The sequence below is a fragment of the Panthera onca genome, chromosome F1 (assembly GCF_046562875.1).
Source record: "Panthera onca isolate mPanOnc1 chromosome F1, mPanOnc1 haplotype 2, whole genome shotgun sequence".
NCBI lineage: Eukaryota > Metazoa > Chordata > Mammalia > Carnivora > Felidae > Panthera > Panthera onca.
This window is the reverse complement of record NC_138355.1, coordinates 37525997-37550979: the sequence shown is the minus strand read 5'-3', so window position 1 is coordinate 37550979 and position 24983 is coordinate 37525997. Positions and strand designations below refer to the sequence as shown.

At 53.7% G+C, this 24983-nt stretch overlaps 1 protein-coding gene across 1 annotated transcript in view; it reads right to left on the bottom strand.

Moving 5' to 3' along the window:
* Positions 1-457: 457 nt before the first annotated feature.
* The window catches only part of PLXNA2 (plexin A2), a 206771-nt gene continuing 182245 nt past the window's right edge, over positions 458-24983 (bottom strand). The window contains exons 18-32 of the mRNA XM_078440905.2: positions 20702-20941; positions 19911-20054; positions 19385-19619; positions 17328-17470; positions 16362-16630; positions 14342-14408; positions 13977-14123; positions 13175-13334; positions 12696-12799; positions 8832-8931; positions 7347-7537; positions 5750-5919; positions 3008-3220; positions 2167-2317; positions 458-978 (exon numbers count right to left, since the gene is read on the bottom strand). Coding sequence (XP_078297031.1) covers positions 877-978; positions 2167-2317; positions 3008-3220; positions 5750-5919; positions 7347-7537; positions 8832-8931; positions 12696-12799; positions 13175-13334; positions 13977-14123; positions 14342-14408; positions 16362-16630; positions 17328-17470; positions 19385-19619; positions 19911-20054; positions 20702-20941 — 2436 coding nt within the window. The 3' untranslated portion in view covers positions 458-876. The remainder of the gene's footprint in view (positions 979-2166; positions 2318-3007; positions 3221-5749; positions 5920-7346; positions 7538-8831; positions 8932-12695; positions 12800-13174; positions 13335-13976; positions 14124-14341; positions 14409-16361; positions 16631-17327; positions 17471-19384; positions 19620-19910; positions 20055-20701; positions 20942-24983) is intronic.

The window sequence follows — 24983 nt, the reverse complement described above, 5'->3', positions numbered from 1 at the left end:
TTGAGGTTTGAGATGAGACAAGAGGAAAACGCACACAAAAGCCGTAGCAAAAAGCACTGGTAACTCTATGGACACAGAGCTCCTCTCCAGGGATGAGAGCCCACGGGGGTGTGGCAGGTGAAGCTCTGCGCCCAGCCAGCCGGGTTGAGCCCCCTCCACAGCGCTGCCGTCTGCACCGCGCTCTGTAGCTCCCATGCTCCTGTGGCTGCCGGGATAATTCCAGGTTTTCCTGGCCTCTGTTTCGGCGAAGTGTTTGGGGTGAACTTGTGCTCGTTCTTCTCCTCCTCCTCATTTTCTCGTAATTTCAAGGGAAAGGAAATGATCGTTTTCCCTCCAATTTCTCTCAGGTTCTCTTTGTAGGCTTTTTCTGGCATGTGGAAAGAGGAGTCACTCGAGGAAGGGGGGAGGGAAGAAGGAAGGGGGGCAGAAATCAGAATGAAACAGAAGTTGGACGGGATTAACAGGGAGGCTTTTTGTTTTATTTCTGTTTTTTTTTTTCCTTTTCTTAAAAAAAATTAAATAAAGTTCTCATTATTTCCCCAATATACATCAAATGAGTTTTCATGCAAAGCAGCAGTCACAGAGGCAGAACTGTCCCCAGTTCGTGCCTCTCGGCTTGAAGAACCGCCTTCTCTGGGCCCCTGCTTCTCTCTGGTTCTCACTGTGGAGGGACGGCACCCATGGTCTCTCCCTGCGGGAACCGGCTGTGACGAAACGTGGCTGGCGTGGGGAGAGGGGCCCTCCCCTCTCCCCGTGATGGGGTCTCAGGGGACACCAAGCTCTGGGGTCTGATCCCCTTCACTTGTCCTTCTTCTGAGACTCGCAGGGTGACGGCTTGCATGGGTCCCTCTTCCCGGGAACGTGAGGCTCCGTCTCTCAGCTCTCAATGGACAGGGACATGGCATTTATGAGCTGTTCTACCTTGTACGCCAGCCGCTGTCGCCGGGCCTGCTCGTCCTGCTCTAGGGCCCCCAGGAGCTGAGGAACAAAAACAGAGGTGGGGGAGACTTCAGAACTCAGTTTAGAAGAAGCCATGTGCTGAGTCTTTCGTCCTTCTTTCTGCCTTTCCATCCCGCCCTAAGGAGCATGACCTGAAATCATGTAAATGATTGAGTGTATATATGTATATGGAGATATCTTTAAAATTTTTTTTTAACGTTTACTCATTTTTGAGAGAGAGACAGACAGAACACAAGCGGGGGAGGGGCAGGAAAGAGAGGGAGACGCAGAACCCGAAGCAGGCTCCAGGCTCTGAACTGTCGGCACAGAGCCCGACACGGGGCTCGAACGCATGAACCGCGAGATCATGACCTGAGCTGAAGTCGGACGCTTAACCGACTGAGCCGCCTAGGCACATCTGTGCCTGGGTGTATCTTAAAACAACATATTTAAAACAATATCTGGCAAGGGCGCCTGGGTGGCTCAGTCGGTTAAGCGTCCGACTTCAGCTCAGGTCATGATCTCGCGGTTCGTGGGTTCGAGCCCCGTGTCGGGCTCTGTGCCGACAGCTCAGAGCCTGGAGCCTGCTTCGGGTTCTGTGTCTCCCTCTCTCCCTGCCCCTCCCCCGCTTGTGCTCTGTCTCTCTCTGTCTCTCAACAATGAATAAATGTAAAAAAATTTTTTTCAAAGAAATAAAACAATATTTGGCATATACGACGAAGTGCTAAGTGTTAGCTATTATCGTTATCATTATTATTATTATTACTAATGCTAATTTCAGGTACAGTGTCAATGCAGGTCTTGTAAATCCTCTGAAGCTGTCTTATTCAACCTCTCCTCATGTTAAGGTCCACCTGCGTACCTAAAATGTAACTGACGGATGTGCCCAAGTGCAAAGAATAGTCTGATTCACTGTTTAAGAAGGAATGAAATTAATTGTCCAACACTTTGAAAGGAAAAATAATTACATCATCAAAGTCTTGTTTATTATGTTACCAAAGAGTGAAAGACAATGGAATGTGTAAGAAAGCATTGGATGAGTTGGAGACGATAAGGCTACCTTCTAAGGGAATGGTAATGGTTTTTGAGCTCATGGGTTTTTGATTCCATGAGTGTTTTCTCTAAATTACCCTCTGTCGCTGTTACTTAGAGGCTGGACCAGGCGTTCTGTTTAACTGCCTTTCTGGCTGTGTGTCAGTCTCTGTCCCCTCCAGGGCCCTGCCTTACCTCTTCGCTATATTTGCTGACGTAGGAGTAGATCTCATTGAGGGCACTCAACATGTTGAACTCCACAGCATGCAGACGGGACTGCTCAGCGAGGTAGGCGTTCATGTCCTGGTCACTGATGGCGGGGAGCTTGGCAATGTCTGCGTAGTATCTGCCATAGAGAGGACAGACTCCGTAATGGGGACCTGGCACACATTTGCCTACACTACTCTGACCTCGGGCCCCTGAGAGCACTGGATGTCCCCAGTTACTCCTGCCTCCAATGTCTCTTTTGATGTGTTTCCTCTGGCCTCTTGCCTCAAGCTAAGGGCAAGGCCTGGAGACTGTTGCTCAGGAGGTCAGACTCCATCCAGCTCCGAGCTCCCACTATAGTGCCCCCCCCCGCCCCCAGAATGCATAAAAGCCCAGACTCTGACCAGATTCCAACCAGACTCCTTGTATTCCAATCCCAGCTCTACTCCCTGCTAGCTGGGTGACCTTGGGCAAGTTACTAAGCCTCTCTGTACCTCAATTTCCTCATTAGTCAAATGGCGATGACGATAATACTTACTCTGCCACTCTGTTGGATATTATCATGAGATGGTGCATAAAAAATCTTTATCACGGGACTGGTTGCTTAACATGTGCTCAATAACAGGTAATCAGAATGATAATGATCTGAGCTCCAAGGGCACAGGGCTTCCCCTCCTTCCTCTACCAGAAAGCTTGGACAAGGGGGAAAGAGGGGAACCTGAGATCCGAAGGTACCTCAAACACGGTTGTGAGTCCTCAGTGAAGCCCACAGCGTGGGGAATGGAGCAGACAGGCAGGGGTGTGGACCTGTCCCAGGGAAGCTACTGACCTCTCCACCCAGCTCTTGTAGCTGGGGATGTCCTTGGCATAGAGCAGCTTGTTGGAGGGGGAGTCCTTGCCCAGCCGGTGCTCTGATGTGGAGCAGGAGTCCATGAAAGTCTGGGCCACCACGGACAGGCAGGCGTCCGTGATGCTGCCCTTGTGGATGTCGAATACAAACTGGGGGTTCTTGATCACGTTCACCCAGAAGCGCAGAGGGAGGCTGTGGGTAAAGGCAGAAGGGACCCTGAGGGCCGAGCCTCCGCCGTGCCCCTGGTGTCATCCACTAACACTCCTCTCCTCCTTCTACAAGTGAAACCTCTCTCTCCCAAGGGCAAGGGAATGTAATCACAGAGGACTGGGCCAGCCAGGGCTGCTAATTTAGCCTGATTCTTGACCCTGGGAGAAGCGGAGAGGCGCCATTGTACCCTAACGGGGGGGGGGGGGGGGCCGACCCTGATCCCTACCGAGAGGTAGCTAGACGGAGGTGGGTTCTGTTCCCTCCCGGCAGCCTTTGCCAAAGGCTCCCAGGCCCCCAGGGAAGCCTAAGTACAGAGAACTGCACGGTTTTCTCAGAGCTTCGAACAAAGCCCCCAGACTCCTGGAGTCCCTTTACACAGTGCCATGGCCGTCATCCGGAAGGACGCAGCCAGCAGCCCCAGGCGCTGCCTCGGAGCCCCACAAAGGGCGCCACCTGCACTCCCGCCCAGCCTGGCCCCCTGCGCCACTTCCCAGGGCAGGCCAGGCCCGGTGGGTGGGGCTGAGGAGTGGGCCCCCCAGGGGGCGCCTCTTTCAGGGCTCTCCCCGGGGCTCTCCTCTATCTGGGCAGGGGCAGAGGGAGGAGAGGAGGCCATTGTGGGCATGCTGGGAACGACTTAGTGTAGCTCAGCGTTTTCCCACCCCAAGAGGAACTGATCAGTCGTTAGGAGTGTTCCTTCTGCGGCTTGGGAAGTTACAGTCAGAGGAGAATGAGTTTTCTCTGCTCCTGAGGCCATAAGGAGGAAAAGCCCATTTATTCCCCTTCAAAATCAGAACAGCTGCTGTTTCTGTGCCTTTTCCAGCTTCTTCTCTTCCAGCTGCCCGCAGGGCCTTAACTCCCGGGCTCCTGTGTGAGTGAGCTTTGTTCCCGGGCTTGTCCTTCTGGCCTGAGACGGCGGTCCAGAAATCCAGCCTACCTTTCTTCTCGCCTTCATCTTCTCTTGACCCTCAAGCGCCCCAGACTTTCCCAAACGCCTCAGTCATGCCAAGTCTTGGGAAGGGCAACTTTGCCCACTCCAAACACTTCCATTACGATTTCTGCTTATCTTTCAAAGGACGACAGGATCAGACACTGTCCTGTAGCCAGGAGAAGCTGCCTCGGCCGAGAGGTGACTCATCTGTTCCACTCTCCCTTCCTCTGGCAGCTCTGGGGAGCATCTAATATTCTTTCCTCGGACATTAGCTGTTTGAGGTCTGGAGAAGGGGACTCTTCCTGCCACAACCCCAGGGCAGGGCATTTCTATGACGGGGGCCTGTTTGGCAACAGAAGGCAGAGAGACGGGGATAATCCAGAACTTTCTCTTCATTTCCCTGAAACCGCAGCACTGGGCTGGGGAGTCTTCCAAAGCAAAGGAGACAGGCAGGGCTCTGCCCCCGGGAATCCAGACGAAAGGCCTGCCCTGCTGAGGCGCGCCGTGGGCTTCTCCCCCGCGACCACCGGCCACCGGAATCTCCCCATTTCACTATCCTGTGATCAAAGCTGCGGGCTCCAGAGGGCCAGCAACCACCGCATCTCGGAGAAGAAAGGATTATATGGGATGGGGGCTGGTTTTTTCCAAAGTGTTTTGCCGGTTGCTAGGATTTTTGATTCCCAAATAACAGCCGGGGCCCATCTGTGTCGGCTCTGTTTTCTGAGGAGATCGCTGACTCCAGACAGCTGTGCGGGCTGCCTGCCCAACCCACATGCCTGGACCTCCGCTCTCCCCTCTCGGTGCTCTTTCCTGGAGGAAGGTTTTTGACTCCGGCTCTTGGCCAGGCCCCGTCTGACCTGAGAGCCAGTCCTTAGCTTGGCTGGCGATGCGGGTCTAAAACCGAGGAGAGAAAAGTCCTTTGCCAGGGGCCTGCGGGAGCCGCTTGTCCCACCGCGGTCTGGCTGCCGAGGTTACCTTAGGGAAGAGTCACGCCTGCAGGACACCCTGCCCGCTGCTTCCTGAAAGCCATGGCACCGGGGTAATAACTTGGCCTTAAGGGATCAAGTTTGCAACGACATCCTCCCGGTTGGTGGGCTCAAATCTATAGCAGGTGCAAGCTCTCTCCCCGGGGTCTATGTTCAGTTCAGGGCTTCCCCGTCTCAGGAAGGGCCGTGGGTTCTGCCCCCCTCAGAATGCCTGATGCTGACTGGCTCCGTAGCTGTGCGGCTCGGTCCAAAGGTGGCTCCTTATGTAGGTTCCTCCAGCATCCTTTCTTGAGAACCAGAGGTCTCAGGGTCAGGGAGGAAGTGCTCCCTGGGAAAGGATCTCCACCGGAAAGGGCAGAGCTCAAGCACGCGTCCTGGTGCCGGGCCCGAAGCCAGGCGGGCCCCACTGGGCGCTGGCAGCCCGGGGACCGTGTTGGGGATGCAGAGCATATGTGCACTATTTGTTCTAGGAACCTCAGAGTACCCGGCCCCGCGAGGAACGGGCTCCCCGCATCTCCCGGGTCCGGGCCGGTCCCACCTCCCACACCTCGCGGCCTCTCCAGGCCGCAGCTCCCCCTGGGCCCCCCGAGGGCTTACCAGTTGCTTTTCCAGGTGTGCCGCACATCTGTGTCATGGATGCCGTGTCTGTCCGCCTGCTCATCCAGGAAGTCAAACATGTACTTGATGGCCAGGGGGAGGGCGCTGCCCCGGTGCACAGTGCTGAACAAGGTCTCAAACAAGTCGTCCACGAACTTCTGCAGGGTGCCCTGGGGGAGGGACGGTGGGAGAGTATGAAGGGGAGGGTGGGGGAGGGTGGGGGTGCAGGCAGCAGACGGGCAGACCAGATGGTGCCTTGGACTGATCCCGCCTTGGAAATTTGTCTGCGGCACCAGGCTGCGCAGACCGTGTGGTGGGGGGGTGGGGAGGGAGGGGGCTGCGGGGGTGTCGGGGAGTGGGGAGGGGCTGGAGAGGCTACAGATTCCTGGGAAGAACCTCTCCTCCAACTGGCAGCCACATGGCACGTGTATGCTTGTGTCCGTGCCGGGCGGGCGTAGGCACAGGGTGTTGGGACGGGAAGACCGTGAGTCCTCGGAGCCCAGGCTGCCCACAGGGGATGGCGGGCGCACGCTGGGACGAGAGGGTGTCTGCGGAACAGCCTGGAGGACGATGAGCCTCCTGGCAGGACGGCAACGGGTCTGACTGAAAGGAGTGAGGAGGTTTGTGGTATCAGTGGCCTGGGATCAGTGGCGCCTGGGAGTGGGTGCTGTGGGTAAAGGGTCCAGATCCAAGGACAGCCAGGCCCAGCCTTGACCCACGGGGCCCTGGAGGATCTCTGGGCAGGGACAAGGCCGGGCCTGCATCCCACAGTTGACAGGTTCAAGGAACACTTCTGACGGTTAGGTAAACGTCCAACTTTTTTTCTGGTGTCCTGTGTTCGTCTCTTTATCAGCATATTAGCAAAAGCAAAATTGGAGACACGTGGTCCGAGGGTGTATTTCTATGTCATCTTTGGGAGCGAGTCTGAGAGCTGCAATCTGGATGCCACTGCGTTAGAATTTCAGCGGCATTTCTGTGGGGTCTGTGGTGGAGAGCATTTGAAATCTGACCTGTGCTGGCAAATATGAGCCACATAATTGCCATCCTTACAGGCGTATTTGTTCTCCGCGAGGGAAGCTGGAAGACGGCTTTTAGATCACAGCTTCCAGCACCGTGGCCCCCTCACTTCCATCAGCACTCGGGGGCAGGTGGGACGGGATGGGGAAGGGGGAGGCTTCTCTCCAATTATTGGCAGGTCCAGGCCTTTATGCTTTCCCTCCCGATGTGGCCGGAAAGCGGGTAGAAATGGCAGTGGTGGTGGAGGCTGGTATATCCAGCTGACATCGATACGAAAACCCTAACTTTTTCCTAAAAGGTACAGGCACCCAGAGCCGAGAGAGCAGTTCCTTGGTAGAGTAATGGTGGTCTTGATGGGCCAGGGGCAATGATATTGTTGCAACCGTTGCCAAAGGGTAGGGGAAAAACAGCAGTGGCCCGATCCTCTGGAAAGCCTGCTCTGGGACCTGGGTCTGATCGTCTGAATGGGTCCCCTGAAAGCACAGACTCCACGAAAGCCTTCTTATGCTGGTGGGCGGGTGGGGTGGGCAAGACATACCCCTCTAAGGAACCCTCCCGGGTTGGGGAGAGCAGGAGTTACCTTGGTGGCCAGTAGCCGGGTCAAGTAGATCTCAGACACCATCTTGCTGCCCCGGTCACCCTCCTTCTGGTCCCCATGGTCATGGTTCTTCACCAGATGCCACACCTTAACCCCACTCTCCAGGTCTGGGGTGATCATAGGGGCTCGGGACCGCAGGCTGTCGGGACTGCCGGTGTACCTAAAGGAGGAGTCTGAGGAGAAGGGGGCAGTGGAAGCCCATGAGACACTGATTTCGCCATGCTTGCTTGTAGAATCCTTCTAGAATCTCTGCCCGCCTACTGCACTCACTCAGAATAAACTACTTGCGATTGGACGGGGACCCTTGGGACTTCATATTTGGTGGGTTATTGTAGGGATCCTTGGTTGGCATGATGACAGAGGAGACTGAAACCCTTTCTTTTAAAATAAAATTCAGGGGCACCTGGGTGGCTCAGTAGGTTAAGCATCCGACTCTTGATTTCGGCTCAAGTCATGATTTCATAGTTTCATGAGTTCAAGCCCTGCATCAGGCTCCTCGTTGACAGCTTGGGGTCTGCTTGGGATTCATTCTCTCCCTCTCTCTCTGTTCCTCCCCGACTTGTGCACACTTGTGTGTGTGTGCACGTGTGCACATGTGCGTGCACACTCTCTCTCTCTCAAAATAAACTTTTAAAAAAATTTAAAAAATTAAATAAAAAATTAAAACGAATTAAAAATAAAAAGGAATTTGGAAATTCTGTGAGTTGGAGACAGCCTTGCAAATATGGGAGCTCTCCTCCCCTGATGCTTGCACGGCAAAGAATAATCAATAGGTAATATGTCAGCCCAATATTTTCATAGGGGCTTTGATTGAAACTCTGGGTGCTAAGAAGCTGTAACTTATAATGCTCCCTCTTGGGAGTCAATGGGTCCTTCTTACTTGGAGCCTAGAATATGGCACTGCCTAAGCCATTTTTGGAGCCACTGGACTCGGTCCTTGAGCTGGAAAACCCAAAGCCTTCCTGCATATACAAAGCCAGAAGAAATGGAGCAAGAGAGGGTGAAGCAAGGTAACCTCAGGGCCCAGCAGGCACTGGGGGCCCTTGTGCCCTCGGGGGTGGATAGGCCAGGATGGTCAATTACTTGCCAAATTGGGACCCTTTTGGGAGTAAAGGGGGGCTAGTAATAACTCAGCCAGGACAACAGGTACAAATTGGGACTGGACCAAGGACTGGCATGTGGGAAACACCACCCAGGAGCCTCCCTGATTCTGGGCCCCTCAACCTCCTTCAGCAGGTGCAGGCTGTCAAAGGAAGGGCACGTGGTGCGTCAACTCCCTCAGCTCTGAGGACGCAGCCGTGCCGGGAATGACTGCACTAGGGGGGAGGGAAGGAAATGAGCGAACGTCCTTGACTGGACAAGGGCAGCTGCGAGGGCTGCCTGCTCGTCCAAAGGGCTGGTGAGGGGTCCGTGGTAGATCACAGAAGCCGCCTCCAGGCTGCCCAGGCTGCCTTTCCAGGTCCTCACCGTATCTGCTGATGGATGTGCGCGAGATGCTGGCAGACGCAGGGATGTTGTAGGAGGAGGTCTGTTTGGGGACCAGAGCCACCACCGATCTGTCTGACACCTGAGAAGGGTAGGAAAGGTAGAGTGTGGTTGAACCGGTAAAGTGAATTATCAAGTACTTCTAGAAGGTAACGAAGGAGGCGTGGGGTGGAGCACAAGGAGTTCAGGGATATCGAAGATACTATGGTTGCTACTCGCCAATACGTCCAACACAGTAGTTGTTCGCCACCTGTGCTAATCGCGCACTTGAACTTCAGTTAGTCCGAACGGAGATACATTGTAAGTGTCTAAACTATAACACGAATTATTATGCTATAAACGCATAATATACGCTGGGTTTCAATAGCTTAGCATGAATGAAAGAACACAAACTATCTCATTAATAATTTTCATATTGATTCCATGTTGAAATCATATTTATCTTAGAATCAATTAGGTTAGAGAAGATATATTGTTAACATCAATTTCATCGGCTCATTTCTACTTTTTAAACGTGGCTAGTAAAAACTTTTAATTTACACATGTGGCTGGCATTATATTTCCATTGGACAGCCTGGACTAGACTGAAGCCTCCCTTCAACGCTGTGAGTTCGCACGATTATTACCATTTTACAGATGAGGAAATTGAAGCATAGAGGGGCTAAGCAATATCTTCAAAGCCACACAATGAATACATGGTACAGCCCATCTTTGTAGCCAGGTCTGTCAGGCTCCAGAGCACATGTTCTCCTCGTTATATCCTAATTTGGGATTTCATTTCAAGTCACACTGGTCTGCAGCCCATTTTCCCTTTTGGCTCTGATTTCTTCTCTGGCCAGGGTCCTATAAAACCACCTTGAGGGGTTCCACCAACAGGGCAACTGCTCTCGAAGAGGCAGAGAGAAAGGCGGCTTGTCGCTCTGTCCTCTGTGAGGGTACCCAGGCTCAGCACCCGGCCTGGAGGGAAAGGGCTGATAAATGACAAGCCATATTGAAGACATTTGGGGCCATTTTGATTTAAGATTACCCTCCATCCAATAAAAACGGAGAATCCCCAGAATTGTGGCGATCCAATTAAACCCTTAACGCAGAGGGAATAAAACAGCTATAATAATGTTATGGGCCATAAAACATTCCTATTAAACCATTTTTTATTTTAACAATTTTTATGAACTTTATAAGTTTGATTTATAGCTGCACCAGTCGTAAAACCATCTTTCTGGGTCTTAAATTGTCAGTCCCTCTCTCCCACCAAAAAAGAATTAAATGTTGGGAAGTCAAACTATAAATGAACATTAGTGCTAACGAGATTCCCTGATAGCCGGTTTTAGTAGTGGTGTTTAATTTTACCCTCCCTATAAATCTGCGGGAACCCAGGAAGTTTTTTAACATCTCTTTGTTAATTAAGATTATGCAGATTTTCTCCTGGAGGGACTTCCAGGACCTTTGACTCCAGGGAGAGTAACAAGGGGGCGATGCTTTGACTTGATGGCATAAAGCTGAAGGGCCCTTTGCTCTTTATGGCATCTGGAAAGTTCCAGTGCCCCGTTACTCCCCAGCCGGGGTGGCTCCCTGGACTGCCAGTGGTCCGCACCATCGGTACCGGGTCTGGAACTGAAGGGAACCTCTCCACCTCTGTCCTTCAGGAACTCTCCTTGCAACTGGCAGTCTAGAAACGATACTCTGAAAGCCTGGCAGGGGCAGGGGTTTATACTCCCAAGAAGAACAGATGATGCTCTCCACGTGTGGTTTGTTGTCACCTAAAGGAAGATTCACAAGGTGATGTGAATGACCACAGTTCAATTCAGTTCCAGGTCTCGTCACTAAATCTCTCTCGTCTTCAGTGCTCGGTCCTTCTTTCTCTTGACTGACAGGCGGTGCAAATCCACGGTCAAGATGCTTGGCTGGGTCCGACCTCGGCTCTGCCATTTACTAGCTACGTGACATCAGGAAAGTCGGTTAACCTCTCCGTGTCTCTGTCGTCTCATTTGTCGATGGGGATACTCATGGCATGTAGGTGTATCATGAGGCTTAAAGGGGTCAGGACACAAAAAGGCCGACAGCAGTGCCTGGCGCCCAGTGGGCACTCGGTAAGTATCGGCATTAGTGTGGTTATTATGGGCATCACCATCATCATCACAGTCTCCCAAAGGGAAGAATGATGGCTGGTGTTTCTCATCACTCTGGGCCAGCATGTGGGAAGTACCTTGCACTCGGCAAAGCTCAGTAAATATTTGAGGAACGAATGAATACATGAATGATAAATGACATCGGGGAATTGGAAGTGCTTTGTATGATGAGCACTGTAAGAACAGAACATTCCATTCTGATTGGAAGCCTTAGGACGGACGGCTCAGGAACAACCGTCAGGGCATCACAGACAGAAAAGAAAGGGCTCACTCCTGCCCTTGAGAAACTGATGATTTGAAGGCACAATGCTATTCTCTTTTGCGCTTTCTTCTGCCGTTATAACCAGCTCATTACAAGTGCTCTACAGGACGCATCGGCACCGTGTGAGCGGGATGGGGGCGGAATCAACAGGGAATGGCTATAAGTCTGCCTCCCGTGTCCCTCACCTGTTATTTCTAATTCTTCCAACCACCCTCACAAGCCCTGGCTGTCATCTTCATTTTACAGATGGGGAGCCCAGGTTCTGAGAGGTGAGAGTCACACACCACCAGTGAGTGCAGAAGCGGGGGTTTTAATACAGCTTGAAAAGCCTTTACTCTTCTCAGACACCACACTTCCTCTGTCTGGGGCTGGGTGTGGTCAGGGACCCGGCACAGTTTACGCAGGCCAGTAAGGCGGATGGAGCCTGCAGAGGAGCGTTTCTGGGGCTGTCCCCAGTGTCCCCCACTAGCTTCCTTTGTGCTTCGGAGCCTCCCAGCCAGCTCCTATTGGCCTTCAGGACCCCCAGTGGCCTGGCTGATGGCAACCCGGTGCCTGCCAGTCCCTCCGCACCCTCCCTGTGCGCGGCGTGGACCTGGGAGGATGTTATTAATCAGGCAATCCCGTAGGGTCTCACAGCCTGCGGCGCTTCCTCTGGTTGGTTTAATTTCCCTCGGTGTCTCTCATTTCCAGCTTCTATTTCAGTATTTTTCCTGAGTCCCAACCAGCCTACCTGTGCTTAATCTTACAGAGACCCCCAGCCACGAGAGCAGTCGTTACCATGGGAGGGAAGGGGAGGCAGGAATAGATACTCCTGGATCTTTTGTTCTTTTGCCGGAATTTTTTTTTTTTTTTTTTTTTTTGACTGTTCATTCATTCAGTGCATCTGCCTCTGTGCTGAACACTTTACTGCACTGAATCGACTTCACACAACTTTATGGGGCGGGGATCACTTTGAACTCCATTTTACAGATGAGAAAGAAGAGGACTTAAGTAATTTCCCCAAGGACACCAGCTAGTAAGTGGCAGAATGCAAGACCCGGAAGACAAGTCTACCCAATTTCTTGCTCCGTGGCAAGTGAGAAGTGTAAGCTGCGTTGATGAGATGCTGAGGACAGAAAGCAGCAGGTACCCACGGTCAGTGTCCTTTCAGAGGACTTCACAATATGCCATTTTTCGGTGGAGGTAGAGACACACAGAATAGAAATGCCTAGCCTCACCCAGACCACTTAAGTCGGTTTCTCGAGGCGGGGTCGGGGCACTCGTCTTTTTGAGAAGTTTCCCTAGTGATTCTCATAGGTAGCCATGGCTGAAAATCTCTGTTTTATACTTAGAGGGGAGGAGGAAGGGGTAGATGAGAAAATCTCTTCCAGGCTTCTGAGGGCCTGAGAGCAAACCCTGGAGTGAAAAGAACGTTTTGGGGAGTCAAAGGTCGCGGCTCAAAGCCCCTGCCCTCACCTGATAATGCATCAGCGTGTTCAGCCGCTTCCAATCGCCCTCGATCTTGGTGGTGATGTCTTCGTCTTGCAGCACGACCCGGGCGATCCGGCCTTGACGCCACTCTGGGGGGAGGGGGTGGTGTAGGTGAGGGGGCGGAGGGGGGGCTGTGAACCAAAGTCACCCAGTCCTGCCTCCTCTAGGGGCCTGGCAACCCCAGCTGTTGCCACTCATAGTGCTTCGAGACTTCAAGGGCCCCATGGGGTCAAGGCAGCTGGGGAGAAGTGTGGACTTCACCAGAGGTGGCCACATCTGAGCAAGCAGTGCCCTGGGAGAAGTATTTCCTACGGCCCCTTGCCTGGGGCAGGACTGTCCCCAGGAGGGGCCTATGCAGGACGGGGCTTCTCATTTTCTCACCTCATTCCATGCCATGGCCCAAAGGCCCTCCTGGAAGCCACTTTCTACCCCTTGCCCACACACTCTAAGCCCAGGCCTCCTACCCAAGTCCATGTCAACAGCCCTTGGCCGTTGGGAGTAGGGCACGTTCTTATAGACGGCATCGAGGATCTTCTCCTTGACCTGCGTGATGGTGTCACAGTTTAGCACCTTCACTGGGATCTCAGGACTGTTCTCGTTGTCGGGGTTGACGCAGTTCAGGATCTACAAGTGACGACGGAGGGGGAGCAGGATAGGAGTTCAAGGGACAGCTTGAAGGAGTGGGAGGAAGCCCTTGGACTACTCCCCTTTTAAGACTTACCCTCCCTACAAGAGAAATGTCCATGCCTCGGGTTCTCTCTCCTTCCTGCCATCTGCCAAATGATAACCTGAGCCATGGGTACCCTGCCCTTCTCAAAGAATTGGGACTCCACTTTCTAGTTCCTGGTTGGCTTAGTAAGAGCCACTGTAATCCCGGAATGAGGCGTCCTAGGGGTTCAGAGATGGCTCCAGATGTATCCAGGGATGGTTACCCACCTCTCAAAGCCTCTATGTTAGGAATTAGCAATTTCATATTCTTTCCCATAATGCTAATTTCCCCATACCTAATGGAAGGGGTCTCACCCCCACCCCCACCATATCATCCAGGGTAAACTGAGACAGACAGGGCTCTTTAGGCCCACCAGCTGAGATGGGGAAGGGAAACAAAGGCATGTCTGCCACACTCTTGGAACACTTGGCACGCCCCTTAGACTTGCCCCCAGGCCATATCCTAGCCTCTTTATTGATTGGCTTTGTGCTTAGAGGGCAGAGAATGGATCTGAGACAGGAGGTTTGCTGTGTCCCCTAAGTTTCCAGCCTCCTCACCAGGGTCTTGTACTCGATCTGCTGCCGGATGAGCTTGTCCTCGCTCAAGGAGTAGCGGGCCTCACCCGTGATGGCGTCGATGGGACCCTTCTCCATCTGCTGCTTGATGGCGCAGTAGAGCATGAACAGTGGCTCTCCCGCACACTCCTGTGGGCACAGGCAAGGGCGTGGGCTGTGCGGGGGCACCAGTCTCCTCCTCTCCCTCTCCCGGCCATGTTCCCAGGCCTGCTTTGCTTTGGAGCACCCCCACCAGGCAGGTTACTACTCCTGAGGGGTCCCCCTGCAAGCCCCGATGGCCAGGCTTGGAGCAGCCCCCCCTCTCATCTTACTCTCAGCTCTAGGTCCCGGCTCGCTCCCAATCTCACCTTCAGGAACTTGTGCAGGAGGAAGGCAAACCAATTGGTCAGCATCTTCTCAGCCACAGACTCTGTCCTGGGGAGGGAGAAGAGGTGAGGGGCGGTCCTTTGTGGAGGGTGTCTCGAGAGGGGGGTCGTCTGGCTTGTACGCACCGTGGCCCAAGAGAGCAACAGGGCATCAAAGCATGCAGGGCTGGGAGCCAGGACACCAGAGCAAGAAGTGTGACCTCAGGCCAGAGGCTTCTTCTTTCTGGGCCACAATTCCCTGTGGAACTGGCACTACGGGTCTGCATAGGAAGGTGCCAGGTACCCCCTTCCACAGGGCTATCAATGACCAGTTCTCCTTACTTCCTGCCGGCCTGAGGATGATCAACTGAGTTTCTCTGTCCCTCTGGGATTCCTTGCATGCTTAAATACTCCATTTTCATACCCCAAAGGACCCTGGTACCTGCCCCTCCAGCCACTCAGAATCAGATTGCCAGTATTCCAAGTCTGACTCTGCCACGGACTGCCTGCGTGACCTCGGGCAAGTCATTTCCCCGGGCAAGTCATTTCCACAGTCTCTGGGTTCGTTTTCCCCATCTTTGAATGGGGACCATGATAATATCTATCCCACAGGGCTGTTATCAGGATTGAATGAGTTAAGTATGTAAAGCGCTAAGAATAGCACCTGGCACCCGTGAGCACTCTTCCTTAAGTATTAGCTGTCGTTACTGCTATCGAGTGGGCTTGTGGATCCCAGCCACTCAAGTGGAGAGCGGTGTGCATGAGTGTTCAGCGCACAGGGGATCTGCTTCTGCAAGCACCGCCCCTCCCCATCCCCCAACCTGGGCTGCAGATCTGGGGACTCGGGGAAGGAACAAAGCGGATGTAACAGACCCTCCGTGATGGGGATGGGGATGCCGAAGGGTATTTTAACACCCTACATGTAGTGCAAATTATACCCTCTGGCTGCCGTAAATCCCAGGCATTTGCCAGGGCTGCTCTGCAATCTGGGCCTGGGAGAGAGTGACAATGGCAGAAGAAATTGTAGCTTTGTCCCCTGGCCCCTCCCAGCACCCTCTCCCTGCATTGTGCCTGAGATTAGCTCTAATTTAAATACAACAGTTCTTAATGAGAGTTTCTAATGCTCAGATTGGCAGGATGGGGGCTCAGAACTCATAAAACAAAGCCATTCCTCCTCCCTCCTCACCCCACGTGGGGTCTGGAAGCCTGCGACCTGGCTGGGAGCAGGCTAAAGAGAAGGGTGGAGAAATGGGGATGGTGCCTTCCAACCTCTGCTGCCAGAGGGGCTCAGGAGCTCTGCTCTGCTCCCTGGGGCCTCCAGGGAGGGTGGCCTTGGGGGATGGATGCCAAGGTCTCCAGGCCTCTCTCCTGCCAGTAAAAATGGCAAAGGCGGAGGGAGCCTGTGGTGGCTGCTGGTGATTCGGGTCCTGGGAACTGGGCGCGGAAGGGAAAGGCTGCAGCAAATCTCCAGCCAGCCTCTGTCCCACAGAACCTTCGGCGAGGATGGAAATGTTCCCTAAGTGCGCTGTCCAATATGGTGGCCGGTATGCGGTGACTGAGCCCTTGGCATGTGGCTAGCGCGACGGAGGAACGGAATTTCACTTTGTAGTTCATTTTAATTCACAGTCACGTGTGGCTACCACACTGGACAGTGCAGCTCTAGAGGCACAAAGAGGGACAGAGACTGGGAGACAGTGTTACCGATGCCATTTTGTCAGTGAGGAAGATAAACAGCAGAGAGGCCGCGTCATGGGCCCAGGACCACACCGCTAGCAGGTGGCAGGGCCGGGGTTCGAGCCGGGGTTCGAGCCGAGCTCTGGGCTCCTCCTTCACACTTAGCAGGTGCAGACACAGCCTCCCGGGGCCACGGGGAGATCAGACTCTGCGCCGCGAGAGGCGCGGACACAGGCCACTGCGCGTGGGTGTCATGTCTGCGATGGGGAGCCTGTCATGCCGCTCTAGCAGGGCCCGCGAGCCTGCTGCGACCCCGGCCCCCCTCCCCGCCCCCTGCCGCGGGGCGCACCTGCGGAGGAGCAGCTTGGGGTGGTTCTTGTTCTCCAGATTCTTCTCGATGAGGTCGGACAGCAGCTGCTTGAGGACGTCGGTGGCGTACTCCAGGCGGCCCTGCAGGCCGGTCATGATGAGCGAGGCCACGTTGCCGCGGTCGCGCATGGAGAAGCTGCGCTGGAGCTCCAGGGTGCGGATGAAGGTCAGCAGGAACACCTTGTTGTTGATGAGCTGGGCGAAGAGCTTCAGGGCCTTCTCCACGTGCTGCTGCCCATTTCCCTGCACCTGGGGTGGACGGGACGGGCGCCCCCTCAGAGGACAGGCTTCCGGCCTCCTAGCCCGGCCTCTCCCCGAGGGTCTTGCGTGGCGAGAGCTGTAAGACTCTGTCCGTGACGCCTACAGCCACCCCGCCCCATCTCCCGCACCCGCGATGGGGTAGGAATGGCTGGGCTCTGAGGTCCACCATCTACTCTGGCCGCCCCCTCGGTTGTGGGGGTCGGCTCCAGGCAGAGCCCTCGCAGGGGATGCCGTCCGTCCGCCTGTCCCAGGGGTATCACAGGAGATACTCCATCAGACTTGTTTGGTTTGCTAGTCTCCCTTTAATCCTCTCTGCCCTGATTTATTATCTTTGGCAAAACAAGCCAACAAATGAGCAAACAAACTTCACAGAATCGGAGGTCTTTCCTTAAGCCCCCTTAAATCCATTTGAGAATGTGGCAGAATCGTAGTTAATTAATTTAGTCATTAATTAAAAAATGACAATCAGCCTTCCCCTGGAATCATCCTAAAGAGCCTGGGTGCCCCCCCACCCCCACCTTGGCCGTGATCCGCCTGATGAGAAACATCCCTGTGGGGGGGGGGATGCTGTTGTAAGCCGTTTCTCCTCCTTACTCCTGACCTTTCTCTGAGCTATTGGGCCCCATCTGCATTTCCCAGGTCCAGCATTCCTGCCGGGTGACTTGGGGAGAGAGGCAGGCGTTACCTCCAGCTCCCGCAGCACGGGATGGTCCTCGATGCCGGGGAACAGGACTCGCATAGCATAGGTACGATAATCCAGGTAGGGGATTCCAGAGCGGTCCAGGTCGCTGGTCAGCTCATTGATGTCTGTCTGGAGCTCAGCAAAGGCTATGAAAATGCAAGGAGACAGGGAGGCTCAGGAGGGCGACCCGGGGCAGGGGAGGGGAAAGGCGGGAGAAGACGTCTGTGAAGGCCTGGGGTGTGGAGACAAGGAGGGTTGTTGGGTTGCATCTCCAGAAGGTGTGAGGTATCTCCGGGCCTCCCTTCTTAGGTGGTAGGCACGTGGGCGATTTCTGTATCATTTCCTCCTGTCTGCCAACACCTAATTTTGCCTTTTCTTTCTGCGTATTACAAGTGTCGTTAAAACAAAGAAAAGGGAAGAACAGCATGACTAGTATCATGCATGGGGCTGCAGGTTCTCGAAACAGCGGAGAGGCAGCGGCCAAGGGGATGAAGCCAAGCGCAGAACAGGCAGCCTCCCTCCCCTTTTTCTTCCAAGCAAGAGAATAATGAATCAAGATGCAAAGACCTTGGACAAAAATGGACATGAAAACCACCATGAGACCTCGCCCATTAGGATGGCTATAACAGAAAAATGGACAACAATGAGTGTTGACGAGGATGTGGAAAAACTGGAACCCTGTGCTGACAGCTCAGAGCCTGGAACCTACTTCAGATGCGGTGTCTCCCCCTCTCTCTGCCCCTCCCCTGCTCACGCTCTGTAACTCAAAAATGAATAAATGTTAAAAAAAAAAAAAAAAAAGGAAAGAGATTCTGACACTTGCAACCACATGGGTGCCACAGCATGGATTATGCTTAATGAAGTAAACCAGACGCAAAGAACAAATACCGTGTGATTCCATTTATATGAGAGTCCTAGAGAAGTCAAATTCATAGAAACAAAGTAGAATGGTGGCTGACAGCAGCCGGTGGGGAGGGGGCCATGGTTACTGTTTAATGAATGCAGCGTTTCAGCTGGGGAGGAAGAGAAAGTTCTGGATGGCGGTTGTGGTTCCATAAGGATGTGAATGTACTTAATGCTACCTAGCTGGAAGGAAGAGCCCTAGGGTGTGGAGACAGTGAGGGTTAAAATGGCAGATTTTATGTGATGTTATGTGTACTTTAACACACACACACACACACACACACACACACACACACACAGGTAACTAAGAACACCAAAGCCAGCCTTGCGGCGCCCCAGCCATCAGGCCCTCAGCTGACAGGGGAGCGTTCCTTCGGTGGCAGGTCTGTCTGCCTAATGCCCTTCTCCCCGCCCTTCCCCTGCCCTGGCACCGGAGAAGCCATTCCCCACCTGGCCCCAGCCCAGCCATTCCCTTTAACCCAGCAGAGGGCTTGTTCCTGATCCTGATGTTTGCAGCAAAGGGAGAAACGTTTTGATTCTTAATTGAAATGTTTACCCAGAGAGCCCGGACACCAGGTATATGTGTCACCTCGAGGCTGTGGTTGCGTGGGAGATGGAAGGAAGCAATCGCTACTCCCACGTGTGTCCACGGCCGAGGCCACCAGCGAGTGGTGGCCTTCAGAGCGTTCAGCCTGTGGCACGGGTGGAAAACAAGCCCTGGGGGAGGGGAGGAGATAAGGCCGGAGGCAGGTGAAGAGCTCCCTTGCCTCTCCTGCTGTTGCTGCCTCCACATGCTCTGAGAGCAGCTATGCAAGAAACAGGAGCCGGATTCCCATCTGGGGGACATATAGCAACCGACCGCCGAGCCTGGGAGGCTCTGACTGTGGGGAGACCGAGGCTCCGAAAGGGAGAGAAAGGCTCCCAGACTGGGAGATGAGTCAGGGCTCAGGAAGGCCGGGAACAAGATGATCAGACCTGGGGCCTCGCCCTGGGCATTCTTAATGGGACTTCTCTAATGCTAAAAGCAAAGTAAGTTTCTGGGAAAACAGGCTGAGGGTGGGAGGGATGGAAATAGCGATAAGAGCTGTTTCCCGGGAGGCGGTAAAGGACTGGTGACGAAAGATGGGGCCAGGAAGCGAGACAGTGCCTCCACCTACCTTCCTTACACTCCAAGGCCACGCGGGACTCCAGGTTGTCCATCTGCATCTGGAGCCTCTTGAGAGTGAGGTCGTTTTCTCGAGACTTCCGCTTGTAGGCAATGAGGACGATGATGACGATGATGAGCAGGAGGCTGCCGCCCGCCGCGATGCTGACAATGGCTGGCAGGGTCAGCAAGCTGTCTGAGATGACACTCACCGAGCCAGGAGAGAACACCATCCCGCCCACGTGAACCTGTGCATTGCACACACACAGACGCTGTAGAGCCCTGGCATGCCATCGATCCTTATGTTTCAGAAAGGGCAATGAGTGACCACGGCCACACAGTACAGACTTGGACATGAAACAACTTCCTGCTTATCATCTCCCTTTCCTTTCTTGGGTTCTCAACTTCTACCCATCTCAATGTGGAACATGATGAGGAGGGGCTATGGAGGAAGTAGACGGGACAGCCTCACTTTGTGACAGATCATGCATGCACGGCGAGGAGGTGGGGGGGTCATAAAGGGAAGAGGGTTCACTCACCATGACTTTGTGCTGCCCCGTGAGGTTGGGAGGCTCGCAGAGGAGCTGTGTCTCTGACACAGTGACAGCACACGGGGTCTCTCCAATCAGCACGGTGTAGTTGAGTTTGGCACCTCCAGAGGCAGGAGGGCAGAGGTTTTTGCCCTGGGGAGAACAGTAATCTTAAAAGGAACAATTGACGCAGGGACGCAGAAGTTAACTGCCTAAAAAAGAGATGAAAGCCACGGGGGGAAGGGCAGCCGTGCAAAAACCAATAGACGACTCCGTGCAGAGTTTCTGGGGAAAACTTCAAACAGCCCCAATTTCCAGAGAAAGAGAGAGAAAATGCGGAGAGGAGAGAAAGCAAGGGAGGAAGGGATGGGAAGAAGACTGGAAGGAGAGACAGACTCCAAACCAGGGAGCATTTGGAGGAGAGCACGTGGGATATAAAGGAAAGTAACAAAACAGGTGGACGAACCGTTCCGGGGCACCGTGACCCCTCGGAATAGGCGCGCGGGCTACGGTGGCCATGGGAGCGGTCAATGAAAGGAAGTGTTTGCTTCCAAGGCGCTGCCGAACTTTCGCGTCCCAAAGCTCACAAGAACAAACAGCAACATTGTAAAGTGCTCCTTGAGAATCCCAAGGGCCAGATATATGGCTGGATGGGTCAATATCTATAAACAAGCTCCCTTTTCGGGGAGATGGCAGCTTTGCGAGGCCGTGAGCACAGAGAGGCGAACAGGAAAGGCCGGGAGTGAGGGGGGCTGTCACCATCACTGCACGGGCCAGGCACTGCTCTCTGCCCATCCTACCTTCAGAATGATGGGGGATCCTGGCTTTTGATCCAACACTCCGGTAGGGCTGAGCAGTTCGAAGGTTGGGTTGGGGTAGTAGATGAACTTGGTGTCGTTGTAAATGAGCAAGGACTGGACGTTATTGAAGACGAATCCAAACTCATCTGGCCGTTCCACAGTGTCCAGGCCGGGCCGGTAGTCCGTGGTCAGAGAGGGTGCCAGGCAGGTTAGGGTGGTGGTGTTCACAACTTTACAAACCTGGGAGGCCCAGAGTGCAGCATTTAAATGCAGATCGAGTGAGGGGGGGGGGGTCACACTACCACCTCCCGCCCTCTCTTTGCTTTGGCTTGTCACCCCCTGATTACTTGGTTGTCTTCATTAGACGGTGAGCCCCTTGAGAAAAAGGACTGTGAAATTTCGGAGACTGGGGCACACATGTTAACCTCATTCATTCATTCACCAACGTCGTTTGACGGCCTGTTCTGTGTCAGCCGCTATGCTAGCAGCTGGGGCCATCTAGTGACACTGTCATCGTCCAGAGGAGGAGACAAATGACCAAACACGCGTTATAACATAGTCCCAGACGGGGACCGGACTGCAGTAGGGGTTCGAGCACCGCTAAATACATGAGTGCCTGTGTGAAAGGCCCAGTGGGCAAGGACCAGGCAGGGTAGGAGGGTGTGTGTGTGAGAGAGAGCGCATGGCCGTGGCCTGAGGATGACTCAGGGACACTCTTCCTTGCACAGAAGGAGTGAAATGTAACCTGAAGAACGAGTAGGACTCTCCTAGACAAGGAGGGGGAGGGGTGGGGCAACGAGTCCCAGGCAGAAGGAAGGGCAGCAAAGGCCTGGGGAGGAGGGAATTTGAGGACAAAGCAGGACAGCAGTGTAGACAGGGTGTGTATGTGTTGGGCGCAGGGAGTAGCATGAGATGAGCACTCTGCCAGCACTTAGTAGGTGTTCAGTTAATGTTTACTGAATACACTGATGAGTAAAAAGAATCCTTCAAGTCTTGAAGCATTCTGTTCAGGATCTCTCTCTTCTACAGCCAGGCGCCCCCTCACTCTGCACAAGGGAGTAGCCCGGGTACGGATACTGAGGTCATAATGTCCTTCCTTTTTGGGTAGACCCTGGTGTCTGTACTAAAATCCTAGCTGAGCTGGCCTCTACTTAGCGTGAGCGGCGCCATTCCCTTCTCTGGTGGTTTAGTTCCAGGGCTGTCCAGGGCGGTGGCCGGACCGAAGAAACCGCCACAGGACCCCGCGTGGCATGTGGACAAAACCCGATTCCCACGCGCTCTCCTCCTGGCTTGCGCTCAGCACGGTCCTGGTTGGGGCTCTGGGTGTCCCAGCAACAGCCAAGGGCATCTGGGAGAGCTTGGCCTGCTCAAGTACACGCTGTCCTGGCAGGTTCACATGTGTCGTGAGTCTGGCCAACATACACACACACACACACACACACACACACACACACACGAGCTTCATGTTCCGAAAACAAGACCCCGTGTGAAATCGCAGAGAAGCTGACCCTGGCACAGAGATTATGTCAGACCCCCAAGTCCAAGTGTTAACCCCCACTTTCCAGAGCGAGTTTAAGAGTTTCACTAGAACAGCCTGCTGAGGGCTGCATGCCCAGGCGGGCGGGGGTGGGGGGGCGCTCCCTAGACCAGACTCCTCTCTGAATAAGCAAATCACTCCCAAACAAGCAGGCTCTGTTCGTTAACTGCCCGGTGCTGCATCGGCACTTTATTTGCCAAAATTCCTGGGGGTTTTGCGGCCTTTGCCTTGGCCCTTCTCACTTCTCACTGGGGATGCTTCAAAATCCAGAGGCAAGAGGTAGACCCAGTGGGCTGAAGAGGTGCCTGTGGGGGCGGGGGGCAGAGTTCTGTCCCCACCGCTCCTGACAGAGAGCTCCCGACAGCAAAGGCAGGGGGCAGAGGTCACCACCTTCCCATTGTGGAGCCAGGCTTGATGAAGAGACCACATCCAGGTGGCTCCTCCAGGCCTGTCCGCCTGCAGGCTCCAGGCAGGTCACTACTGAGCCTGAGGACCCCCAGCTCTCAACAGGGAGGAACTATCACTTAACTCCTTGAAACACGGAGGGCACAGTGGGTGGGCTGGGGAAACTGCTGGGGAGATTCCTGCTCAGGGTTGCAGGGGCACCCTGGTGAGGGCAGAGGACACTTAGGACCTTAGCCTTTGCAGATGGATGTCAGGTATAGGGAAGGCCTTTCCAGACCAGTCTTCTCTTCAAATGGCTTCGTGGGGACTAAGGCCGCAGGCTTTGGAGGTTAACCTCGTCAGTCACATACGTACTCTGTGCTGCCTTGACCATGTCTTTTACTTCCTGTACTTCTACTGCTGTGACATCTGGGGCCTTACGACCTGGAGGGGTCCCCCTCCCAGGACCAGCCAGTGCCTAGAGACCACAAACAACCTGCCTGCTAGAGCACGTGTTCTAATGCAAACCAATCAGTCCGGAGCCCAGACCCCCGACCGCCTCCTTTTCCATACTCTGAGCACCCATCCCCCATCCCTAATCATACCAGGCCGGGCACGGTACAGTCAGGAACAGCCCCCGTGCCCCAGAGGCCGCTAAAACGATTCGGACTGGGCAACCCTAAGCCTGTTTACCTTGCCTTCATGCTTCCTTCCTGCAGAAGCCATAATAAAGGCTCTCGCCACAGTGCCCTTTCCTCCCTCTGCTTCCAGACCACCCCCGGGTGCGTCCCCCTTGGCGTGGAAGCCCCCTTCCCTGGGGGTCTGTGAGTATAACAAACTATCTTTCCAATGGCAGTTGCCTCCTGTGCTGTTGGCCTTGACATACCTGAGTAATAGTAAAACCTTTATTTCAAAACACGTACCTAATTTATTTAGGGGTTTTATCCTTCCTGAGTGTCAGTCCACTGTTCCCATTTCCACCCCTCATTTTCCTTCCTCCCACTTAGTCCTTGGAGTTTGACAAGGTGGTCTGTGAGCTACTGGGAACACTGGCTTCAGTCTGGAAGTGGAGTGGGAGCATGGGTCTTTTTACCCCCGGATCAGGCTCTCCACTTGGGATAAGGAGGCACGTGCTCTCCCGGCCCAAAGAGCTGTGACCAGGGTGGAAACTAAAGGTGTGATACGGGTGTCCCTGGATGTCTGCCTTGATGGAACACCATAACCAGATCACCAGCATCTCACGGGGTCTGGTAATGAAGAGTCCAGGTTTTGGGGGGATCTGGTTGCTTCTGCCTCCAGCTACCCTCATGGCTGGGGGCAAGCCGTTACTCCTTTCTGGCATTAGTTTCCTCAGCTATACAACGAGGGGGGTGGACCAGATGATCCCTGTAACTTTTCCAGAACTTGCCTTCAAATGCTGTGTCATTTTGTGCCTTTCTGTGTTTCCTAAGGAAGCTTCCAGCATGTGGGGGGGTCTGTCAGGGATAAAAGGGCAGGCACAGAACCATCTTTCCTGTCTCTATCACAGCTACTCAATCCCCTGAGGTCAAAGCAGCAATAATAGCAATTATATGAAAAATAATGGCCATAATAGCATCTCCTGGGCTATAATTACGAATACAACAGTGTTTCGGAGAATACCGGCTAACAAGACTGAGGGGGAAGCCACCAGAACTAACTAAAAAATGTGTAACGACATCTCAGACATTCTACTTTTATGATAGGGAACTTCGTTAAAAACCACAAACGTCCGTAGAGAAAAAAAATTAAGTTACATGGCTCCACACCGAGGAGTAAAGTAAAATGGTCGACTGATCACCTTCGCAGCCGGGGTAGGACTAGCTGCTCGCGGTGACTGCCGTTTATCAAGCGCTAACCTAGTGCCCGCCAAGGGCTTCGCGTTACAGATCGGCGAGGAGAGTCTTATCGTCAGCGTTTACACAGGCGGAGAATAGGGGATAACAGAGGTTAAACGACTTGATCGTGGTCGTACGACTAATGGAGGGCAGCGTCCTGCTTCCAATTCAGATGTATCTGCCTCTGGAGCCAGCATTTCTTCACCCTTCCACACTGCTTCTTACGGGACCTCAAAGCAAACATAGCATGAAACCAGGAGCCCTTCTGTGCTCTCTCTTAAGCTCAGAAGCCAGTACATTTATATACTCGCCCTCTGACGAGAAATGATTATGCTGTCATTGCAAGAGTCCTTGGAAGGTTCAGGTGTTTGGGGCCATGATTCCAAGCTCAGGGTCTTGAACTAACTTTCTTCCCCCATAGACGGCTGCTCCAGTGCATCTGTTTGGAAGAGGGAGCTAACGCGGACCTCATCACATTGCAAACCCAGACGCAGAGCTGTGGTTA